This window comes from Triticum dicoccoides, chromosome 3B (genome assembly GCF_002162155.2).
Source record: "Triticum dicoccoides isolate Atlit2015 ecotype Zavitan chromosome 3B, WEW_v2.0, whole genome shotgun sequence".
Lineage (NCBI taxonomy): Eukaryota > Viridiplantae > Streptophyta > Magnoliopsida > Poales > Poaceae > Triticum > Triticum dicoccoides.
This window is the reverse complement of record NC_041385.1, coordinates 147,265,682-147,277,489: the sequence shown is the minus strand read 5'-3', so window position 1 is coordinate 147,277,489 and position 11,808 is coordinate 147,265,682. Positions and strand designations below refer to the sequence as shown.

Here is an 11,808-nt window from a genome sequence, read left to right as displayed (position 1 = left end):
GCTCCCGTCCCTCCCGTGGCTTCTCTTCGTCGACAGCTCCGTGACATAGGCCATCGCATGTCAAAGCATGCTAATCTCATGTCATCGCATGAGATTAATTAGGCCATCGCATGTCAAAGCATGCTAATCTCGTTGGTGGGAAGCTGTAAGAAACGAATTGCTTCATGTGCACATCAACGGACATCAATGCCCAAATAAAGATGGAAAATACTCCTAGAAAAGGTGGAAAAATCACATAGTACATTGCTAGCTGACATGTGACCCTGAAGCCATTCTCTACCACGTGAACATAAAGTTGTGGCGAGGACAATTTTATTCTACTATGTGATTTGTTCATTCATGAACCGAAGAGATAGACATTTCGTTCGCGTGCAATTATATACAGACAGCATGATCAATCATCAATGGAAGTACCTAGAACTCATCTAGATGAGATATAATTTGGTCTCATTCACTTTGAAAACAAGAAGAGATACAGCCTACGTCAGCACACACGCATCTTATAGCATCACATCCGATGGCTATAAAAGGTGAATGAGACCAAATTATATCTCATCTAGATGAGTTCTAGCAAAACTGATCATCAATCGCGTTTTATATTGCGTATACAACATGATCCAACGCTGAACTTATTCCGGGAAACAGAAGATCCGATCCTAAATGCTAACTTGCGCCATTTGCACTGACAGCACAGCATCCTGTTCGTTCTTCTCTCCGAGCTCGGAAGGCAGGGCCGTCGATCTCTCGTGGCTTCTCTGCTTCGACAGCTCCGTGACATAGCGGATCATGTCCGTCAGGTCGGAGTGCGACGACCCGCCGTCCTCCATGGCCGCCCTCGCCTCCGCGGCGACCTCGTTGGCCCTGACCCTCCTCGCCGACCCCTCCGCCCCGCCGCCCATCAACTCCGCGATCGCCTTCTCCACGTCGCCGCTCGTCACCTGAACCCCCTCGGCCTCTTTCGGGAGGTACATGGCGGGGATCTTGACGCCGGACCTGACGCCCACGCCGAGCACGTCCACGAGCAGCTGCTCGCTGCAGAACTGGTCGGCGATGGTGGGCCACGTCAGAGCCGGCACGCCGTAGGAGACGGCCTCCAGCGTCGCGTTCCAGCCGCAGTGCGTCAGGAAGCCGCCCACCGCCGGGTGCGAGAGGATGGTCACCTGCGGCGCCCACCCGCGCACGAGGAGGCCCCTGTCCTTGACGCGCGCCTCGAACCCCTCGCCGTCGAGCAGCGCCCGAACGGCGGCGTCCGCCTTGGCCTCCTTGATCGCCCACACGAACGGCCGCCCGGACGCCTCGAGGCTGCCCGCTAGCCCGGCGAGCTGCTTCGCCGTCAGCTGCGAGATGCTGCCGAAGCTGACGTACAGCACGGACGCCGGCGGCCGGGCGTCGAGCCACGAGACGATGTGCCCGGCGTCGACGTCGGCGCGGTTGCCGCGGCTGGCCTTGGCGTCGGCGTCGTTGGCCATGCTGCTGGAGGCGCAGGTCGGCCCGACGGCCCACGTCCTCTTGCCGAGGGCCGCCGCGTACGCGTCCACGAAGACGCCCTCGATGCCGCGGAACGTGTTGAACAGCAGGCCGTCGGCGGTGGCCTCGGCGTCCAGCGCTTCACGGTACTCCTTCTCCACGCCGGGGTACTGGAAGAACCCCCGGAGCGTGGCCGTGTTGCCGGCGGCGCGCACCGGGAAGTCCGGCACCTCGAACGGCGCCGTCACGTCGTCCCCGACGCGGTCGTACACGCCGTGCGCCGACAGGCGGTGCACGGCGAGCTGGAAGTAGGCGGAGGGGCAGTGCATCACCAGCCTGGGGATGCCGAGGCGTTCGCACACGGGCGCCGTCCACGGGTTGCACGCGTCGGCGACGAGGCAGACCGGCCGGCGCGGCAGCGCCAGGAGGTACTCCTCCAGCGGCTCGGCGATCTTCCATATGGCCTGGAAGAACCTGAGGTACATGGCCGGCTCGAGCCCCGCCATCTGGTCGATGGCCTCCACCCCCTCGGGCAGGCCGAGCTGCGCGCAGGGGAAGGGGAGCTCGACGAACTCGACGGGGAGACCGGCCCTCCTGGCGCCGTCGACGGTGGCCCTGTTGCGCGCGGCGTTGACGGGCGTGGTGACCACGGTGACCCTTGGCCCGCGCGCGGCGAGGAGGCGCGCCACGTCCACCGTGGGGATGATGTGGCCCTGCGCCACCAGCGGCACCAGCACGAAGTGCAGCTCCTCCCAGATCGCCATCAATGGCAGCTCGATCCGAATCTAGCTGGTTAGTCAGTGCGAGTGTGTGACCACACACCAACACCCCGGTCAATGGTGCGCCTACAGGGCCGATGTTTGAGGCTATATCATGCTGGGTGACGTTCATGGTGACGTGACGTGGGGAAAACGCGATGAATGGATCAAATTTTAAGCCGGTGGAGATTGTCACTTTGTCAATGAACGGGACGTGATAGGAAGCAATGCGTGGTAAAAAAAAATACGATCGTGGGCACCAGTGATTGATCTGCTAGGCATGGCGACGGTAGGGCTATGAATTTTCTAAGTCAGTGCGGCGCCCGCGGCAGGCGGGACCTGCATCTGCACCTGCGCGAGACCGATCAGTCCAAAGTTTCGTCGTGTGTACCGAGAAGTTTTTGGCAAGCTGTCGGCGGGAATGATGGCGACATGTGCGCCAATCCACCTAGCAGGAGCCAAGGTGCCTCGTGGTGTTCAAGAACAGACACAGCCTAGGTCGAACCGTCCAAGGCTGGCTTCCAAGCACGCTTTGGTTCAGCAATTCTCCTGCGGACACTACTAAGGGCTAACCAATAATGTAGCTTTCAGAATAGAATTTTAGGTTTGGCTGCCACAATACATAAGTTTTTCCTCCATAAAGTGGTTGTGATGGGCACACCTAAATTTTACGCCTCTCCCTCCAATAATACAAGACCTTATTACATCCAATTAGCGAGAGAGTAGATCGGTTTTCTAACAAGTGCAAGTTATATTTTCTACTCCCTCCGTTCCAAAATAGATGACTCAATTTTGTACTAACTTTAGTACAAAATGTATGTAATGTACATTGATAGTACCTCAAGGCTCCAGATTCATTCCTTCTTCCAAATAGGTTCAAGATGTTTATATTCATTCATTCGTAGATGGACTCACTCGATCTTAATAATATTAGCAGTGATTTTATAACAAGCGAGTCAATCATGCGTCTCTTTTGTCCTTGTCAGTTACACAAACAAATACATTTTCAGTTTCCCACAGGATCACAAAGGACTTCTTTTATTCGAAACCGATAGACACGAGCTCGACGAGATATGCTTCACTTGTATGGAAGCTTCTCCTCTGTTGCATCTCTTTTATGTACCCACAGGACAGCGTGCTAACACTCATGGTTCAGTTCTCCTATCCCTCAAGACATACCGAAGTGCCAGATCCTCATCGCAAAGTCATGTACTTTGCTGTGATCGTCCCCCGAATCTACGATAATCCAGATAGTAACTGAGAACTACATCATTTTTGCTCGGGGCGACCCCAAAATCTTCTGACAGTGGCTTCCCGACTAGTTGGACATGAGACACACTGGGACAAAGTGCATAGCCAATATATCAGTGTAACAGGAAGAGATGATCATATGAACTAAATGCAGTGTGTCTACAAGTGCTCGAAAGCTCACCATATGTAGTACCGACCATCAAACGTGTCCTTGTGGACCCTGCCAAGAAGCTCAATCTTCACCACTCCACCAATACATAGAACTGAGTGTGGTAGCTTAAAAGACTGCATCACATTTTCCTGGAATATCACGCCTCATGTTACTTTGAAATATCTAAATTTTATGTTTATTACACAGACAAGAAACACAGCTAGGAATATGTATTCAACTGACCTGTAGCATTGGAAATTCTGGAGATGTGTACGTCCAGATATAGTTGCTATCATCAATCAGCTCCGCATCACTTTCAACATATACATGTGTTTCAGACCAGTGGGGTGGTTTTAGATAGCCCAAGCGGAACCGGACGTGTTTTGCTGAATATATCGGATGACCATATCGAAAAAATGCTGCACGGTGAAGAGTATTAACGCAGAAGGCACCTTTTGCATACAGAAAGAAGGCTGAATCAAGTCTTAGGCGCCAAACCTTTTAATGGCCGTATCCTGATTTCATCAACAAGACACAGCTCTGACTGAAGGCTATATATCAGGCATTCTGGCACAGCAGGATCTTTCTGGCCACCACTCGACCAATAAGACAGTTTACTCTCCTCACGATCAACCGGTTCAATGGTATTTTCTATGGCCTCCTCAGGGAAACGATCAGTGCTGGATGCGCCCATGCAGTGACTGATGCAATCCTTGGGGTCGTACGGCGAGAGAAGGCCATGGCTAAGATGCATATACACCCTATGATCCCTCCCGAGCTTCTCCAGCCCAGCACAAGCACTTGATCCAGCATTTCGGTGTGCACTGCTGATGCTGCTCAACTCAACACGTGTGAAGTTGGACACCTCCGGATAAACCCGCAGGCACAGGATCTTGCTGAACTGGTTTGCAATAACTGCATAAAAAGATTCAAATTCAGCTGGCCTGAACCTTGTGGTTAGTTTGTCACTGACAATGAAAAAACAAACACCAGCTAGCATAGCAGCAATAATCCGATTCAGTGACAGAGCTATATATCAGTATAAGCCAGTGAGCATAATGGCAGGTCCAATTCAGACATTCAGTATTCAGTTGGGACGTTGTGAGGATTGGGGTGGGTGGTTATCAGTGAACAGAAAAACGAACACAAGGCAGCATAATAACAGCAACAATTGAGATAGTTCTGTAAGCGGCCTATTTGGGTGACATGGTCGTGAAATCGATTATGGAATTTCTGCATGGAATGGGTCGCTGATTAGTTAAGTACCTACCTAGGCTAGAATCGACATAGATGGATGCATAGGCATGTGGAGGCAGATCCAGGGAATTCGGGCGTACCGAATCGGCGCCAGGAGCGGGAGACGGTGGTGGCGCGCGCGAGGTCGGCGGGGTCGTCGAGCAGGCTGAAGACGGTGGCGGAGATGTCCGGGCCCAGGCTCTCGAGGAAGTCCAACCCCCGACCCTCCTCCCACGACTCCTCTGCCATCGCCGGCGAATCTCGTCTCCTCTCCAGAGTCCAGACCCGATGAGAGGGGGGAGGGGGAAAGTGAAAAGCGGCAACACCAGGACTAGTCTTTGGTAATCAACCTCTCGAGGCCGAAATCACTGTTTTGACCATTTTTTAAACGGAAAAACTATCGCCCATACGGGTGGGCGTTTGCAGGTCACTCACACGTCTTCATCATCATTCATTTTGCCACGTATGAATAGATGACATTAGCAGACATCTTTTTAGTTTTCGGCTTTAAAATGTTTTATCTCCTAAATAAAAAAGCGAACTAAAAATCCGTTTTCACCATTAAATCCGTCTCAACGAAATCTTCAAAACTAGACCCCATATTGATATGTTTCAATGAATTTTTTTTTTGCCCAGAAATTGCCATGATGTTTACACTATAGTTGCCATAGTGCTTAAAATAAAGTTGTCATGTGGCAATTTTAGTTTATAGATCATGACAATTTTAGTTTTTTGATGATGGCAATTCTAGTACTTTGACCATAAAAATATTTTTTTATTGAACCATGGTAATTTTAAGTGCATGTATCATAGCAATTTTAGTTTATGATGCATGGCAAGTATAGTTTCTTAATTCTCCGTTTTGTAATATGTTAAAATTTTAGTTTATGGTGCATGGCAAGTGGGGGTGGCTTCTTTAGATGAACTATCTCATTCTGTATGAACCAACAACGCCATAGAGTCATGAGCAGCCTGCTTCTCTCAATCACAGATAAGGGTTCCAATATATGAAATAGCCATTCCTTCCCAGTATGCTTGACCTGATCCACAGCCGGTAGGTGCCGTACTTCTGACATGTACTTCCAGAGTTCACGGCCTCTTGGGCATCTGTAGAAGGGATGAAAATTATCCTCGGGTTCTATACCACATACTGGACACATACTAGTAGTCTCGAGTGCTCGTTTGTGTTTGTTTTGCCAGGTTGGAAGGGAATCCAAAACAATTCGCCAAGCAAAGTTTCGAACTATAGGCGGGACTTCAGCAGAGCAAATGAATTTCCACATGGGTCGTTGGCCGTCTGGAACTGAACTTGAGGCACTTGCCACTCGGGAACGAAAAAATGCGTTTTTTCTTTCTTTTTTTTCTTCTTCTATAAGAGACATGATTTTGCTTTCACGAGAGAGATGGTTTTGCTACCGCGAGAGCTATGGCTGTGCCTCTCGGAAACAAAAAAAAAGGTGTTTTTATTTTCTTTATTCTTTCGTGAGAAGCATGATTTTGCTTTCGCGAGAGGCATGGTCGTGCCTCTCGGAAACGGCTTTCGGAAAGAAAAAAAAACGTGCTTCCGGTTCGATTTTTTGGTCTATTTTATGTGAAAAAAGTTCATCAAAATCTATCTATATGGGATCTAATTTTGAAGATCTCGACCAGAGGAATCCACCGGTGAAAATAATTCAAGATTTGAACGTACAGTTTAAGAGATAAATCGTTTTGAATAAACGGGTCTACGAAAAAGGAAAAACTCCCAGGTTGAGACAAATGGCGGACATGCAGCGCGCCACTTGTCGCCACCTGAAAAGTGGAAGTGATCTGTAGGAGGAGTACTCAGAGCATCTGGAATAGGCGCTCAACCGCACGGCACGCTAAAACTATTTTACAGCGCCGAAATAGTGTTTTTTCTAGCGAAGCAGGGCGCTGGCTCTAGCGCCCCTGCAAAATTTGGCCCGCGCGAGCAGCTCTAGCAGGCGCTGCAAAAAAAGGAGCGCGCGAGCAACCGGTACTATCATGCAACACATATGAATAGCATATACATAAAAAAAATCAACATATAGATAAAATCCATACGATACAAATAGGCTAGTTCAAGCCCAACACCACAAACTAGTCCATACGATACAAATAATAAAAATAGATAAAAACGTTACTACGATGCAAATATACTAGAAACTACTCCTCATTGTCGTCCTCCTCGGTGGTGTAGTTTGACGGCAGAAACGTGTCATTCCACCGAGGATCATTGTCGTCAAAGATCGACGCCGATCCCAGTTCGCACTGTGCTATCGCCAGTGCCTTCCGCGCACGCCTGCCCGCTTGTTCTGCGGCTCGCTGCGCCCTCCTCTACACCCAGAAGTCGTTCTCGGCAGCGACATCCTCCGAGAAGTGCTGGCACCACCCCGTCATGGCGTACTCATCCGCCTCGACAATGAGGAGGCGGCGCTCCCGCCTATGCTTAATGCGGTGGTCCTCGTTGGTGATTAGCCACGACGGAGGCACGAGGTCCCGCGCCTGCTGGCGCGTCCGGGCGTCCGAGAAATTCATCTACGAACGTGGCCGATTCAGGCGCCACGCTGCCGCGTCGTACGCGCGGGCGTCCTTGTGGGCGGTCTCGAACGTCCCGAGACCGAGAGGTATATCACCGGAGCGATTCTTCGCGTAATATACGCCGGAGGGGCGGGCGCGGATGCCGCGGTAGCTGGAGCTGCTTGCGGCGCGCGATGGCATGTAGACGGCGGGGGGAGAACGAGCCGCGGCGTGGAGAGCTTTCTTTCTTTTTTTCATCGGTTCTCGTCATTTATTTCTCAATTTATACTGGATATTTACTAATTTATCTTTTCTATGATTTCTTTGGTTCCTTTGTTTTTTCTTGGTTTTCACTAGCTTTTCCTCTCTTATTTTTTCTACGATTCACTTTGTTTTTTTGTTTCCTTTATTTTTATTTGTTTCTTTTTTGTGTTTCACCCTTTCCATTCTTTTGCATTCATTTTCTTGGGACTTTTTTTCTTTTACTGGAATCAATTGTTTGTTTTTCGGCTTTCATTTTTTTTCGTTTGTATTTGTTTCTTTGTCGGTCTTTCATCCTTTACATTTTGGGTAACACATGTCTATGTTTTTCAAAACACATTGTATAGTTTTAGTATCACGTGAAACATTTTTTCTCAATACAAGTTATGAACTATTTTTCTAATAAGTGATCATCATTTTTCAAATACATGGTGAACTATCTTTCGTATACATTAGACAATAAATTATACATGTTTAGCATTTTTAAATACATAATTAACTTTTTAAGACTATACGTGTTTTCATAATTAACCTTTTATAATTATATATAAATATATATATTTCAAATACAATATTTGAATTAATGTTTAACAATCTTTGAATTCAATATTAACAATTTTAATACAGTGTCAACATTTTTTAATACATGGTGAACTTTTTTATGCCATAAACATGTTTTCACACACAATGTTTAACTTTCTTATACGTCAGGAACATTTAATATACTTATTTAACTTTTTCAAATACATAATCTAATTTTTCTAAATCTTTTTTCGATGTCTACTTTTATCTAATCTTGTTGTACTTTTTTCCTACATACCAGGAACACTTTTATACCCATTTATCATTTTGTAAATACACGAGCATTATTTTTTCATATACATTTTTTGTACATCTTTTTCATTTGTATGCGAAGGTTTTTCCTATATACATTAAACATTTTTAAAGGCTCTATTAACATTTTGAAAATACTTGATTTTTTACAAAAGCTTGATTAACATTTTTAAAACACATGATTAACTTTTTTATACATTTTCCATATATGTGGAATTGTTTTTCTACACATTTAACAATTTCAAATGCTTATTCTCAATTTTTAGTTAAACTTATTTTTAATATATATATTTGTAATTTTTGGAAATATAAATAAAGTAAACTAAGAAAGAAAGCAAAAACCACAAACATAAAAGTGAAAAAACAGAAAAAGGGGTTGTAGCCTCATGATCGCCTGGGCCGGATCAGGTGAAACCGTGAGCCCCTCCCTATTTGACGCGCTTTGCGTCAAATTGGCGGCCTGACACACAGAGAGGGACGTGACTGGGCCGGCCCATCGAGTTCTAGCAGGGCAGAAAATATAGCAGCAAAAAGAAACGGGAGCGACCCAGGAATCAAACCGGAGACCAAGTGCGTCCTATCACGCACTACTAGCCACTCGGGCTAACCAATACTGTTGTTAATCAGGCAGTGCATTGCTTAAAGAACCGTATATTTTCAGATGGACGGCGGCGGACGAAATGGGTCGCCCCATTGGAGTTGCTCTAACCGTAGATGCAGAACTGGAATGGTATACTTTAGTGAACCGGAACCATGTAGCGAATCGGAAGTACTATTGTAGCGAATCTAAGTTAGTTATTGGGTTCAACGTTTTTTTAATGTATATTTTCAAAAAGTACCAACATTTCTTGAATTCCTACAGAAAAAAAACAGGAGACATAGACATTTTATGAATATGTGAACAAGAAATTGAAAAGGCAGAAAAATGGAACAAAAATATTCTTTTGAAAAACATTTTTTTGAATTTGCAAACAAATTATGAAACTCTGAACAAATGTTGAAACTGCAAACATTTTTTACATTTTTTAAAAAATATTTGAAAAGTGGAACATTTCAAGATAATTGGGACAAAAATTTGAAAGCATGAACATTTTTTAAATTTATGAATAATTTTTTTAAATGCAACATTTCATGAAATTCTGAACAATTAGAAAGAGTGAACATTTTTTAAAATTCTTGAACATATTTTTGAAACGGGAACATTTTTTGAAGTTCTCATCAAAATTTGTAATTACGAAATAATGGAAACATTTCATGAAAATCCAAACAAACATTTGAAATCGCGATTTTTCTGAAATTCTTAAACATTTTCTAAAATTCAAACATTTTTTTTAATTTATGACCAATATTTGAAACCACAAACGTACCTGGACATTTTTTCAGAAATGAATAATTTTTCAAATTGTGAACGACAAAAAAAAGAAACATATTTTGCAATTCCAAAACAGTTTTTCAACTTGTGAACAAAATTTCAATACAAATCATTTTTTGAAATTCCTGTAATTTCTCGTAACTTAAATATTTTTTTGAATATATGAACAAAATTTCAAAGGAGGAACATTTTTGGAAAATCTGACCAAAATTTTAAAATTTCGAAAAAAATATTAGAAGTGAAATCAACTTGAAAAGAAAAAACGAAAAAAGAAAATAAAAAAGAAACATAAAAGAAAAAAGAACCAAGTAATAAAAAAAGGTAAAAAGTAAAAAAAACAAAGCAACAACGGGAAACCAGCTTAATTCTTGCAGGAACTTTCTAGAAGGTTCCTAAACCAGAAAAAACTGGAGTTTGAACATTCTCAAAACCATGATCCGAGTTAACGCTAAACAGCTAACATGGGCCGGGCCACTGCGATGGCTCCCTCTCGATCGGCTAGTTGCGATACGTTGACATCTTGACGCAGCGTGCGTGCGTTAGGGAATTCCCTCTTATACGGCGCCTTAGGCAGGGAGCTCCTTTACGCCTCTCGCTACGCTGGATCTCCCGCTATTGTGGGCGCAACGATAGCCAACAAACCAATCAAATTTTGGTGACATATAAGCAGAGCAGCCTTTTAAGAACAATGTACTGGTACGGACATGCTGTAGATACTGTAGGAGTACTGTAGCTAATACATTTTTTTTAAAGACGAACATGAAGTATTAATTTGAAATCCATAATTTTTTTTTGAAATCCTGAATATATTTTGAAAATTATAACATTTTTCAAAATACTGGACATTTTAAAATTCCAGAACATTTTTTGAAACACAAATCATTTTGTCAAATTTTGAACACGAGAACATTTTTTAATATTGAGAACAAATATTTGAAAATTTCAAACAAAAGAAACATGAAAAATAACAACACAAAAGGAAAGAAAAATAAAAAAAAGGAAACAGAGAACATATTTCGAAAACTCGAACATTTTTTGAAATTATCACCAAATTTTGAAAACGAGAAATTTTATATAATTCCCTGAAGATTTTTTTAATTTACAAAATGTTTTTTAATTTGAGAATAAATTTGAAACAGAGAACAAACTTGAAAGCGCGACCAATTTTTAAAGGAACAAACATTTTTTGAATATTGAGAACAAATATTGAAATGGAGAAAAAATATTGAAAATCCCAAACAAATTTGGAAGCGCGAACTTATTTTGAAAATGTGAGCAAAAATTTGAAGTCCGATACATTATCTTAATTTCAAAAGTTTTGAACTTTTTTTTGTAACAAGAATAATTTTGAATTTTGAGAACATTTTTTCAAAAACTGAACATTTTATGGAAACACAAACAAACTTTGAATATTTTGAAATTATTTTTATAAAGAGGAGAAAAGAAAATGAAAATAAAATAACAAACCAAAGAAAGAAAACAAACAGAAAAAACGATAAAAGAAAAAAAGAAACAGACATAACCAAGAAGAAGAAAAAAGCTTCACTAGCAGTTGGGCCGGCCACCGCATCGAGCGCACCCCCGACATTACGACGCAGCGAGTGGCGAATAGGATGGAGAATCCTATTTAGCGCCGCGGGCGCCCGTTAATGTGTATTGTGCTAACGGGCGCTGCAGGCGCCCCGCACTGGGCCTGCCCATATAGGAGTTTTATTAAACGCAAAAAAGGTGCTCCATCGGGGTTTCGAACCCACAGCCAATTCCTCGTGAGCGGTTTGAATTTTCTCATTTTCGCTTCTTGTTTTAACACGGTTTGTTATTTTCTTTTTCTTTTTTCCTTTTACTTTTTTTTCTTAACCATTTCTGTTTCTTCCTTTTGTTTTCCTTAATGCGGGATTTTTTATAATTCGTGAAACTTTTTGTAAATTGATATTTTTTTTTCTAAATTCCGTGCACTC

At 43.8% G+C, this 11,808-nt stretch overlaps 1 protein-coding gene and 1 pseudogene across 1 annotated transcript; both read right to left on the bottom strand.

The window, feature by feature from the left end:
- Nucleotides 1–444: 444 nt before the first annotated feature.
- Nucleotides 445–2,291, bottom strand: LOC119275250 (UDP-glycosyltransferase 73C5-like). Its single transcript, XM_037556055.1, has one exon. The coding sequence runs from the start codon at nucleotides 2,229–2,231 to the stop codon at nucleotides 657–659; it is 1,575 nt and encodes a 524-aa protein (XP_037411952.1). The 5' UTR covers nucleotides 2,232–2,291; the 3' UTR covers nucleotides 445–656.
- A 795-nt stretch (nucleotides 2,292–3,086) lies between these two features.
- Nucleotides 3,087–5,198, bottom strand: LOC119275251 (annotated as a pseudogene).
- Between the last annotated feature and the right edge of the window lie 6,610 nt (nucleotides 5,199–11,808).

Excerpts from the sequence above, each read along its gene's own strand:
- LOC119275250 (XM_037556055.1), bottom strand. The coding sequence starts at position 2,231 with ATGGCGATCTGGGAGGAGCTGCACTTCGTGCTGGTGCCGCTGGTGGCG.